Source organism: Oncorhynchus mykiss, chromosome 30 (genome assembly GCF_057628025.1).
Source record: "Oncorhynchus mykiss isolate SJ-2025 chromosome 30, ASM5762802v1, whole genome shotgun sequence".
In the NCBI taxonomy this organism is placed as follows: Eukaryota; Metazoa; Chordata; class Actinopteri; order Salmoniformes; family Salmonidae; genus Oncorhynchus; species Oncorhynchus mykiss.
The window spans coordinates 40,929,097-40,942,089 of NC_143051.1; the positions used below are offsets into that span (position 1 = coordinate 40,929,097).

Here is a 12,993-nt window from a genome sequence, read left to right on the forward strand (position 1 = left end):
AATAAATAATCAAATAATCAAAATGAATATGGAAAATGGCTACAAGGACATAAGGTGGTCATATAAAAGGAAAATACTGACACATGGTTTCTTCTATTATGTGTTTTTATTTTTAATAACTTTATAATGTAGAATTACATGTACATTAATTGCTACAAAAAATGAGGGTTTATGCCTTTCCACTTGCATCTGAAAATACATATTCACATAATTATTTGCTTTTACATAAATGTCCTTAGTAATTAGTTGATTATTTGAATCAGCTGTGTAGGGCTAGGGCAAAAACCAAAAGTTGTTGCCCATGGGGTCCCGAGGACCGAGTTTGGGAAACCCTGCTTAAGGTGTTTTAGGGGGGTGATGAAATAGTGGTATATAGCTGTAAGGTTAGTGGTGCCATTTTTTCCTTTCCTCCTTCCTTTTTATTTTTGTATCACAAAATATAACGTGATTGAGAACACATTACTGCACAGTAGGTGGCGGCATGCACAAACAAATGTGCGAACGCGATGATACCAGAAGAAGAAACGGTTTCCGTTTATACAGGAAGTAAATGCTAAGCAATTCGCGTGACAAACTGCACCAGACACACGGTTTTAAAGGCGATTTAAATTGTGTCATTTGATTCGTAAATTGTGCAATAGAATATTTGAAAATTAACAACCTTTTAATCTAGAAGATTGTGCATTTGGTGAGTCTTACTAATCATCTCTCAAATCACTTTGTTATGGATGTGAGCAAGTCAAACTAGTAGACAAGTTGGAGGTTTTCAGTGTTGTGCTTGCATGGTATTAGGCATAGTTCTGTTTAAAATGTTATTTAGATGTTTTACTGCAGAACTCTTTCTTGATAACTTAAGTTATTTATATATTTTGAGTTATGAAAACCATAGCTTAAAGCACATACATGCACAATAACATAAGCCAGCCCCCAGACCTGTTTGTGCTCCTGTCAACTCCATTGCTCATTGTCAAATCAAAAAAAAATTGGATGACAATTCCATAAGGAGTTGGCAAGGGCCCAGAAACAACTGTCACCCAGGCAATAACAATAGTTTACTCATCTGTCATCTTCAGTGTCCATTACATTCAAACATGGGTATCTCATTGAATGTGTTCCTCCTCTTCCAGGTGTTTGAACCAACTGGATGTTGAGTGTGCGGGCTCTGTTTAGGATTGGGTTCCTTGTGACATTACGGGCAACCACAGTCCTCTCCCGCAGGAGGGCATGTCCATTGGTCAGTGTGACGAATAGTCTATATAAGGAGTGCTTCAGTGGACAAGTGTCCACCATGGCCCAGTCCATAAAATACCTTGGGTAAGGTGTGTGTGTGTGTGTGTGTGTGTGTGTGTGTGTGTGTGTGTGAAATATTTATATCTGTATCCTCAGGCAGGAGGAGGCTCAACAAATTGACGAGGAGTTGTTCTCAGAGTATGGATTCAGTGTGGACCAGCTGATGGAGCTGGCTGGGCTCAGCTGTGCTACAGCAATCACCAGGGTGAGACTCAGCATTTCCCCTAGGAGTGTCTCTTACAATGACTGGTACTACCCAAGGTGCTGTGAGGTGGTGAATGCCACAGCTGTGTGCTGTTCAGCATTGGAAAATCTCAGAAGCACAAGTTTATCTCAATTTAGACTCTGCATAGTGTAGATTAGACATTTCACAATTGGAAATCATGAGGGCTCTATTAGGCTGGTTGAAATGGTTTTAAGCTTGACATGTGCTTTAAGTGTTGCTTTTAGGCTACCTTTTTATTCACCTGTTGCCTTTCTTCTGTTCCAGGCCTACCCCACCAGCTCTCTAGTCAAAGCCAGACCCTCTTTGCTTGTGATTTGTGGCCCAGGTAACAATGGAGGAGATGGCCTGGTCTGTGCCAGACATCTCAAACTCTTTGTGAGTGTTTCATCCTTCTCATCTGCTATGTTTCCAAATATCAAGGCATGCAGCAGATATTAGAGAATTGGTTCTTGTTATAATTAACCAATTTTTCTTAAAGGCATCTATTGCTTTTGGAATCAATGCTGTGTTGTGCTTTTTCTGTAATAGTGACTTTAAATTGGCATCACATAGGCTTAAATAACCTATTAGTATGCATTGCTAAGTAACATGCCTATAGTCTGATTCTTTGTGCTTGATGCTTTGTGTGACTACAGGGTTATGCACCCACCATACTGTACCCAAAGAGGCCAAACAAACTGTTGTTCCAGGGTCTGACCACCCAGTGTGAGAAGATGGACATCCCTTTCCTAACTGAAATGCCTGAGGTACTAGTGAGCTCTGGCTCCTGTGTTAACCTCAGAACAAAGTCTATTTGGTTGTTAGGTGTGTGTCCTGACTCCTCGGCTACCTCACATAAGTTTCTGTGAGTGTCAGTAGTGTTGTATAAAAGGTTGTTGGTGTATTTATCTTGGGAGTGTGTATGTGATGCTGTGCAGTTGTTACAGTTCTGACAGTGACAGAGATGATCCTCTTAGGCAATGGTGGTCGACGAGGCTTACGACATGGTGATAGACGCCATCTTTGGCTTCAGCTTCAAGGGTGCAGTGCGGGAGCCTTTTGGCTCCATCCTGGACGTGCTGAAGAAGACCACTGTACCCATAGTTAGTATTGACATCCCCTCAGGTGGGTGGGCCCTTAACTCACTTCAATAGAATCTAGAGGGCAGATATACAGTGCCTTGCGAAAGTATTCGGCCCCCTTGAACTTTGCGACCTTTTGCCACATTTCAGGCTTCAAACATAAAGATATAAAACTGTATTTTTTTGTGAAGAATCAACAACAAGTGGGACACAATCTTGAAGTGGAACGACATTTATTGGATATTTCAAACTTTTTTAACAAATCAAAAACTGAAAAATTGGGCGTGCAAAATTATTCAGCCCCCTTAAGTTAATACTTTGTAGCGCCACCTTTTGCTGTGACTACAGCTGTAAGTCGCTTGGGGTATGTCTCTATCAGTTTTGCACATCGAGAGACTGAAATTCTTTCCCATTCCTCCTTGCAAAACAGCTCGAGCTCAGTGAGGTTGGATGGAGAGCATTTGTGAACAGCAGTTTTCAGTTCTTTCCACAGATTCTTGATTGGATGCAGGTCTGGACTTTGACTTGGCCATTCTAACACCTGGATATGTTTATTTTTGAACCATTCCTTTGTAGATTTTGCTTTATGTTTTGGATCATTGTCTTGTTGGAAGACAAATCTCCGTCCCAGTCTCAGGTCTTTTGCAGACTCCATCAGGTTTTCTTCCAGAATGGTCCTGTATTTGGCTCCATCCATCTTCCCATCAATTTTAACCATCTTCCCTGTCCCTGCTGAAGAAAAGCAGGCCCAAACCATGATGCTGCCACCACCATGTTTGACAGTGGGGATGGTGTGTTCAGCTGTGTTGCTTTTACGCCAAACATAACGTCTTGCATTGCTGCCAAAAAGTTCAATTTTGGTTTCATCTGACCAGAGCACCTTCTTCCACATGTTTGGTATGTCTCCCAGGTGGCTTGTGGCAAACTTTAAACAACACTTTTTATGGATATCTTTAAGAAATTGCTTTCTTCTTGCCACTCTTCCATAAAGGCCAGATTTCTGCAATATTCGACTGATTGTTGTCCTATGGACAGAGTCTCCCACCTCAGCTGTAGATCTCTGCAGTTCATCCAGAGTGATCATGGGCCTCTTGGCTGCATCTCTGATCAGTCTTCTCCTTGTATGAGCTGAAAGTTTAGAGGGACGGCCAGGTCTTGGTAGATTTGCATTGGTCTGATACTTCTTCCATTTCAATATTATCGCTTGCACAGTGCTCCTTGGGATGTTTAAAGCTTGGGAAATCTTTTTGTATCCAAATCCGGCTTTAAACTTCTTCACAACAGTATCTCGGACCTGCCTGGTGTGTTCCTTGTTCTTCATGATGCTCTCTGCGCTTTTGACGGACCTCTGAGACTATCACAGTGCAGGTGCATTTATACGGAGACTTGATTATACACAGGTGGATTGTATTTATCATCATTAGTCATTTAGGTCAACATTGGATCATTCAGAGATCCTCACTGAACTTCTGGAGAGAGTTTGCTGCACTGAAAGTAAAGGGGCTGAATAATTTTGCACGCCCAATTTTTCAGTTTTTGATTTGTTAAAAAAGTTTGAAATATCCAATAAATGTCGTTCCACTTCATGATTGTGTCCCACTTGTCGTTGATTCTTCACAAAAAAATACAGTTTTATATCTTTATGTTTGAAGCCTGAAATGTGGCAAAAGGTCGCAAAGTTCAAGGGGGCTGAATACTTTCGCAAGGCACTGTAGATGTTTTTCACTAATAAGCTAGTTGAGTAAAAATATCCAGTCTGTACTATATCTCAATCACAAGGTAATAATTGATTTTATATAGTAGAATTTCAAAGTTGGTTTAAAAACAATTTTAGCAAAATCTGGCAGTATTTGGGTGATGGTCTTCGACATCTTAAGATGATAGGCAGTACATAAAGGTAGTATCTTGAGAAGAGGGAGCATAGATGGTACAGAGACCTTCAGACGGACAGGCCACGGAGCTCCTCAATGGGCACTTAGTCGTCTTGGATAGTCGCAGCTCCTCCTCCATAGGTAGGCTGGATCATCCACTACTGAAATGTAGCACCCACCTGGGTGATGCTTCGGCAACTGTAAAAGTGGCAGTAATACCCCCCCACCCTCGGTAGTGGTCCAGAAAAGCAACAGACGGAGTGAGCCTCTGCATCCCCTCACACCGCAGTCCACTTACCTCTAGGAACTGGGGCACGGGGCTAAATAGCTAATACTGTTGATCTGGTGTTGCTGCATTATTCAAATCATATTAGCAAGCTAGCTAGCCAAGCCAAATATAAACTGACTTGCCATAGTCAGTCCTGCATTTCTGTGGGTCACCACCAGATATTTAAATTGATCTATTGATCTAAAAAAAGCTTATAAGAAAATGCCTTGATTAAAAACCACATTTTGGGCAGTATTTTGTTCAGAAAACATTGGGAACGTTATTTGTTGAATCCAGAGGTTCAATACAGTGTGCCTTAAGTCTATTAGCTTGGCCAAAATGTTTCCATTGGGATGGAGATATTCTCCCCTACTGTATATGTCCTCTTCAGGTTGGGATGTGGAGCAGGGCAGCACAGATGGACTCCAGCCAGACATGCTAATCTCCCTGACTGCCCCTAAGAAGTCAGCAAAACACTTCTGTGGACGCTACCACTATCTGGGGGGACGTTTTGTGCCTCCTGCCATGGAGAAGAAGTACCAGCTCAACCTTCCTCCGTACCCCAATACTGACTGTGTGTACCAGCTGCAGTAGTGCCAACCATGTATATGTAAAAAAAAAAAAAAAAAAAGATTGGTGGGTAAATGCTATTCGCAGTGAGTAAAGTAATGCTCCCATGTATAACACTTGTAATACCCTCTATCTTATGTTCAAAACATTTTATTGTGCATTAATTGGGGTTTCACACATTTCACCCATGAGTCATTCATGCAAAATCTATGTTTTCTGTGAATTACTATGATAACATTTAGTTTAGTCACCAATACATCAGATAATGCTAACTATTTGTTTATGCTATTTTAACAACTAAAAAATACAAGATACAAATGTCAAGACTGTTCTTTTTGAAGTGCTGAATATAACAAATAGTAGATGGTTTCATTATTCTTATACAATGCATACAGTACCAGTCATCTTGAATTCCAGGTGAAGCTGGTTGAGAGTGCTAAGAGAGTGCAAAACTGTCATCAAGGCAAACATTTTTTTGGTAACTACATGATTACATGTGTTATTTATAGTTTTGATGTCTTCACTACTATTCTACAATGTAGATGATAAAGGAAAAACTCTGAGTAGGTGTGTCCAAACTTTTGACTGGTACTGTATAGTATGTAGGGCAAATCATCAGAAATGGGGGTATTGTAAAGCAGTTGGCTGTTGTAAAACGTATCACGATGTTGTATGCCATTTCTGTCCCTTGCAAGATTGTACAAGATCACCTTTTCTATGTGACTTGTCAACTGATACAGTATTGCCTCTCTCTGCTTGAAATTCATCAGCTTACAGTGTATCAATGAAATGTGGGCTATTCTTAACATGACGCAACGCGGAGTGCCTGGATACAGCCCTTAGCCGTGGTATATTGGAAATATACCACAAACCCCCAAGGTGCCTTTTTGCTATTATAAACTGGTTACCAATGCAACTAGAGCAGTATACGGTCTGACGAACCACAACTTATAAATAGTTTTATACCATGGCATTGCTGAACACTCATTTGCATGGTAGAATTCAATGGATATTGTACGTTTTTACATGTTTGTTTGAGGTGCTTTTGAAAGCAAAAGCTGAATTGAAGTACTGGTATTGTTGAATTCAGGGGCGCAACTTTTGTCCCCCCCCCCAGTTTTATCATTGGAATGGGATACAAAACGAGGCAAAGGTCTGCTTTAGGACCATGCGGATGCCTCCGAGCATCGTGTAGGCTATTTGGAGTATTTATTAGATTCGATTGTGCCCCTGGCTGAATTCGATTTTCATAATAGCAAGCTAGGACTGATGGCTTGGTTAGCTAAACTAGCAAATCTGTTTGGTTCCTACGGCAACTACTGTAGACATCAACTAGCCATCTAGTAAACTTGCTAGTGACTTCAGTGGATGTTGACACATTTCTACAGACAGTATTGCCATGTTCACGGTTTTCCCGCCAAATTGGGCTACTTTGAAAACAATGTCGCGGGTGAAACTGTTTTGGGGGCCCCTTGTGAGACCATATGCTGGTGCGGTTGGCCCTGGGTTCCTCCTAATGCAAGACGATGCTAGACCTCATGTGGCTAGAGTGTGTCAGCAGTTCCTGCAAGAGGAAGGCATTGATGCTATGGACTGGCCCGCCCGTTCCCCAGACCTGAATCCAATTGAGCACATCTGGGACATCATGTCTCGCTCCATCCACCAACGCCACGTTGCACCACAGACTGCCCAGGAGTTGGCGGATGCTTTAGGTCAGGTCTGGGAGGAGATCCCTCAGGAGACCATCCGCCACCTCATCAGGAGCATGCCCAGGTGTTGTAGGGAGGTCATACAGGCACGTGGAGGCCACACACACTACTGAGCCTCATTTTGACTTGTTTTAAGGACATTACATCAAAGTTGGATCAGCCTGTAGTGTGGTTTTCCACTTTAATTTTGAGTGTGACTCCAAATCCAGACCTCCATGGGTTGATAAATTTGATTTCCATTGATAATTTTTGTGTGATTTTGTTGTCAGCACATGGTTGAGTCACATGAGCGAGAGGAGAGAGAGCAGCACGTGTAGACGTTGTGACACATTTTTACCAGTTGTAGTTAGGCTCTTTAGATTGTCATTAGGGAAACACCTATTTCCAACCCTATTTCCATAAAACATATTAATACGCTAGAACTGATTCACATCAAGAATGGAGACATGGAGACAACGCACTGGAAAATGACTTTGGGCACACTGGAGCACATTACATACATTCGCACAGAGGTGGTTTAAACTGCATTATAATGTTATCTGCTTAAAGAAAACAGTCTCAAGCTAAGTGCTTTATGCATGCTCAGTTATTGGTTCTCAGGGCTGCCCGAGTGGAAATTTGAAATGGAAGTTTTTCAAATCAAATTATTTGTCATATACACGTGTTTAGCAGATGTTATTGTGGGTGTAGCGAAATGCTTGTTTGTAGCTCCAACAGTGCAGTAATGATCAGTTTCAGCTGTCCTCATTATTGTCTCCAACCTCCAGTTTTCCCCAGTGTATTTATCCCTGTGTTTCCTGTCTCTCTGTGCCAGTGTATTTATCCCTGTGTTTCCTGTCTCTGTGCCAGTTCTTCTTGTATGTTTCCATGTCAACCAGCGTTTTTCCCGTTCTCCTGCTTTTTGCATTCTCCTTTTTCTAGTCCTCCTGGTTTTGACCCTTGCCTGTTTCTGACCCTTGCCTGCCTGACCATTCTGCCTGCCTTGATCACGAGCCTGTCTGCCACTCTGTACCTCCTGGACTATGATCTGGTTTTGACCTTTTTGCCTGTCCATGACCATTCTCTTGCCTACCCCTTTGGATTAATAAACATTGTAAGACTCCAACCATCTGCCTCCTGTGTCTGCATTTGGGTCTCGCCTTGTGCCTTGATACATGTTAAATAAAAAATAAACAATTGGAATAACTAATCAACTTAGGGAGTTATAAGGAGTTGTAATTCTAAGGAAATAATAGTATCTCAAAGTAATGGTGCACATTGAATAGCGACTGGTGTTTCTCATTAATTTAATAATTAAATCCCACTTGTTTTCGATCATTTCTAGTGAGATTGAACTGGCCTCACCAGAAAGTCAGTATACAGGGCATTCGACACCATTAAAATACTTCCTCTCCCTTTCCTTTCCCTGTCCTTCAGAACCCATTTCACAACCTTAGTATCTCATATTTCCATCCTTCTGCATACCCAATTTAAAACGGAATTGAAAAGACCCTATCCAAAATAAATCCCACAATATCAACACCACTATCGCATATTTCATAACCTGTAAATTGTGTGCGTGTGCTGGTGACGGTGTGTGGTAAACCATATGGCAAAAACATTCTTAATTTAGCATGTACTACCCTTAGACACAATTGGTCTCTCTCTCCCATACCCATGTACAATTATCCTGGTATCGTTAATAGACCAATGTCCAATCAACATATGTAATAGCTGTTTCACCTTAGTGTTCCGATTAACCTTTCTAAATGTAATACTTTTTCCTGTCGCAAATGTAGTCAATTTCTCAGTTTAAGAAATCAGTGATATTTGATCCTAGGCATCTAATAAAAAGTTGCTTGAGACATGGTCTCTGTATTGGACTTCCATCAGTCCTGAAAGCAATAATTATATTCAAGATACATCAGATAATACAGTATTCCATTAAGTGGAATCGACCCCATCTAAAATATACAATCCCAGAGTCCCTTTCCAGTAATCCTATCAGTTTAACCTGTTGCATTAGTTTAGTAAAATACAGAACGGTTGTTTAACAAATGTAGGACCTTCAAAAAGTTGGTGCTGCCTTATCAGCTTGATAGCCAATACTTAATTCATTCTACTTTTATTACTGGACACTGTTCCACGTAATGGAAACAGATTATAATTTCTAGAATACATTAACTCCCTGCTCAAATTCACTGGTGTTACCTATCTATAAAACCAAGCAACAGTAATGTTTCTCATACCTCTACTTCAAATATTCCAATACCTGCTTGATTTCAACCGCAGCTAATCTTTTTTACAATCTCAAGGCTCAATCCCTCTACTCATCATATGACCTCGTATTGAAACCTCAGCTTTTCAAATTATATAAAAAAAGACACTAATAAAAAAGCACTAATAACATATTACCATTCACATACTGTTAACACTCATTACTTTTACATCAATCCTCTTTATCAATATGACTATATTTGTATCACAAACCACTGCTTCACACTCATTAAACATGTATTCTTTTAAGATTAACCTGTAATGCGCCAAATGTAGAAAATATACAGTGGGGCAAAAAAGTATTTAGTCAGCCACCAATTGTGCAAGTTCTCCCACTTAAAAAGATGAGAGGCCTGTAATTTTCATCATAGGTATACTTCAACTATGACAGACAAAATTAGAAAAAAAATCCAGAAAATCACATTGTAGGATTTTTAATAAATTTATTTGCAAATTATGGTGGATAATAAGTATTTGGACACCTACAAACAAGCAAGATTTCTGATTTCTGGCTCTCACAGACCTGTAACTTCTTCTTTAAGAGGCTCCTCTGTCCTGTTACATGGCCCCATTCATTCAATCCGGCTTTGAGCATTAATAAATTCATCAGTTATTCTGCAATATGGTACATCCAAACTAGTGCTTTCAAATCCGAACAAAATAGCCTGAACGACTTTACCAAGTACTCAATTTTAAACTATCCATTCTCAAAATAGTTGATTAGTGCAATAACGGTGATAGAACATTAACTTCAATACGCTAGTATATTGAGCTTTTGATTCTGGTTTTATGTGATTGTGCCAATTCACAATTGCCTCCCTGAATTCTTTATTTGATTTGAATTCTCTGTTAGCAGGGGAATGTTGCCCAATATTATCCAGTTTGCTCAATTCTTTCCATATTCGAGCTGAATTGGTATATATTTTTTGCGCTTCTTTCAGCGACTCCATGGTTTTATTAAAATAACTATTTTCCAAGCCTCCCTATTTTCCTGTGATATTCGTATTTATTCTTGGTCTCCTAGTTTTGTTTTATTGTGCAATTCACTTTATTTAACCACTCTCTTTCTCTTGTTCTTAGATTTCTCCCTACAGGTCCAGGGCTAAACATCTTTAATGGTCTGTTTAAGCCCTGAATGACTTGACCACACCCTAATTCCCTCCTATTTATATCCACATCATTTTTCTTTCTCTGATTATTGTACTCGGTCTATTGATTATTGCCCCTGTCTCTAAGTTTTTATAATTGTTCTCTTTTTGAGTATATTCTTACTTCAAATGTTTCAATTTCTATATACTCTTCTATCTTGCAACACAGTATGCAATTTTTAATGGCCATCGCTGATGTCGTCTTGACATTTATTACTACCTTACTATAATGTTCATATACATATATTTTTTTATCCGGACTGTTCAAACTACTAGTATTTATATTACTTCAACAGTCTCTCTCATACCATTTACATTCACCTCCCCTAGTGCAGATCCAGATGCGTCCTCCCTACCAGGTTACACTATATTAAGCAACGGTTCGGGAGAGGTGCTCAATCCCTTCCCCACCAACAGCAGAGAACTTTCACACTCACTTTTATACACCTCTTACACTTTCCTACGTGACCTGATTTACGGGTTTTACTTGTAACAATACATTTACTCTAGGGCGATAACCACAGATTTATTTACCTGTCTGAGCAGTCCTCTATCAAACAATTTCCAAGGCGGTAACCACAGATATATATACCTGTCTGTGCAGTCCCTTATCAATGAAATTACAAATCATGTTATTCAACCATGCAGATAGACAGTTGCCACTTTGAACTAGATTGAACAGAACAGTCAATAGGGCAGACACATGCCGTGGCATCCCTTAAAGGAAAAGACAAACAGGAACTTAGAAATGTAAATGAGAGCAGCAAACAGCTCAAGGATATTCAGGAAAACATAGCTAAAATGCTTTCAATGCTCATCAAAACAAAGAAACTGTTACAATCTGTTGTTAAAAAAGTTGATTTGTTTGAAAAGAAAGTAGAATCTATTGAGTCATATACAGTATGCATATACAGGGCTGGTGTGTGGATGAACAAGACAACAAAATTGGCCTTCTGGAAACAAAAGTGCAAACTTCAGAAGATGAACTGGATCAGTTAGAAAACATGAACATACTGTCTTTACCGTAGGATGAGGGAAAAGGGGACCTTTCCAGCTATGTGATCAAGCTGATATCGGAGGATCTGGAGAAATGCCATTGGATTGGCGTGAAACAGAATAACGCTAAATACACTTGCATGGTAATCTTTAAGATGTGGAACTTTCAGACCAAAGTCAACATTCTGAGGGCACAGGGGGGGAAAGGAGATTAAGGTCCAAGACCAGTCCATTCAAATTTGTCTAGAACCTATCTGCTAGACTGAGGAAAAAACTCCAGCAATTAATTCCGATCAGACACTCACTAGAGGAAAAAGGGATCAAGTCTCAACTCCGATTCCCAGCAGTCCTATGGGTATGGGGGAACACAGAGAATGGAGTTCACAAGCACATTGATTTCATTGTATATCCCACCAGGGGCAAACCTGGTGTTTTTAGATAGCTTGAATTCTATATTAGTTCAAATCAAGGCAGGAACTATTATTTTACCTAAAAATCACATGTTTGATAAGATTAACAGATGTAGTAATAAAAAATTATATTCAGAGAGCCTCCAAAGACGCTGAAAAATGTCATCTCTATTCCCAACTACAAAATACTAGTCATTTTTTTTCTCAAAGTAAGAAAAGCTATGGAAGAATTGACAAAAAAACAATTATTAACTGGATTCAAAAATGTTTGATATAGAGATATCGGATCATTCTCTGGCATCATGCTTAATTACACCAAGAGAAAATAAAATTAGCAACAGAATTTGAGGAACGAACAGAGTGCATCTTCTGGACCCAAATTTTCTTAAATATGTCAACAAAATGTTTTTATTCTTTACCTTCACAAATGTAGACATAGATGACAGAGAAAAGCCGACCCCCGATATAATTTGGGGTGTCTTTAAGGCGAATTTTAGGGGAATGATAATCTCATCCTCTGATAAAGTTGAATATGATTTAGAAATTAAAAATAAAGAACATTTTAAATAACTCACTATCTTTACAAGGCAAAGATGAACATACAATGTCTGAACTACTGCTGAAGAGAGCCAGGTTAAACTCAAATAAAGCATACTACTTAATGACAAATAAACCTGGTAAATATCTCACAGCTCTCACAAAATAAATACATGCTAAACCAGTTATCATTTTAAAAGAGGTAATTAGAAACAACAATGCGATTAATGACAATTTTAAATGTTTCTATGAACACTTACATTATATAAATCAGAATTAAACAGTGGATGGACCTTCTTAGTCTCAACAACTCTGAAACAACTTTCAGGAGACAAAAGACATTATAAAAACAGAAATCACTCAAGAAGAAATGTTAGATACTGTTAAAACATTCACACGGGGAATTCTATTCAACATTTTGGGACAAAGTAGCCACCCTATTTACACAAATGGAAACACACATGTCACTTCATTCAGTACTTCCTAGTTCCATGTATCAAACAGTTATTTCATTTATATTAAATCCAGGAAAATCTGGAGAGTCCCCTGCTTATTATAGACCCATAAATGTAATAAATTGTGACAAAATAATAACAAAGCTTTTAAGCAATAGAATGGCAAAAGTATTACCAGACTTGATACATATCAAAC

At 39.3% G+C, this 12,993-nt stretch overlaps 1 protein-coding gene across 2 annotated transcripts; it reads left to right on the top strand.

The window, feature by feature from the left end:
* Positions 1–498: 498 nt before the first annotated feature.
* On the top strand, positions 499–8,100 carry naxe (NAD(P)HX epimerase). Of its 2 annotated transcripts, none has more exons than XM_036971155.2 (7): positions 499–688; positions 1,128–1,314; positions 1,387–1,495; positions 1,781–1,891; positions 2,152–2,262; positions 2,473–2,620; positions 5,108–8,100. In XM_036971155.2, the coding sequence occupies exons 2-7, from the start codon at positions 1,145–1,147 to the stop codon at positions 5,308–5,310; spliced, it is 852 nt and encodes a 283-aa protein (XP_036827050.1). In that variant the 5' UTR covers positions 499–688; positions 1,128–1,144; the 3' UTR covers positions 5,311–8,100. The 2 variants fall into 2 exon arrangements, with proteins under 2 accessions (XP_036827050.1, XP_090084443.1); XM_090228317.1 differs by having other exon boundaries at positions 538–688; positions 1,128–1,234.
* Positions 8,101–12,993: the final 4,893 nt, after the last annotated feature.

Excerpts from the sequence above, each read along its gene's own strand:
- naxe (XM_036971155.2), top strand. The coding sequence starts at position 1,145 with ATGTTGAGTGTGCGGGCTCTGTTTAGGATTGGGTTCCTTGTGACATTA. Across the intron at positions 1,315-1,386 it reads CAGTCCATAAAATACCTTGG|GCAGGAGGAGGCTCAACAAA; the intron begins GTAAGGTGTGTG and ends CTGTATCCTCAG. Across the intron at positions 2,263-2,472 it reads TCCTAACTGAAATGCCTGAG|GCAATGGTGGTCGACGAGGC; the intron begins GTACTAGTGAGC and ends TGATCCTCTTAG.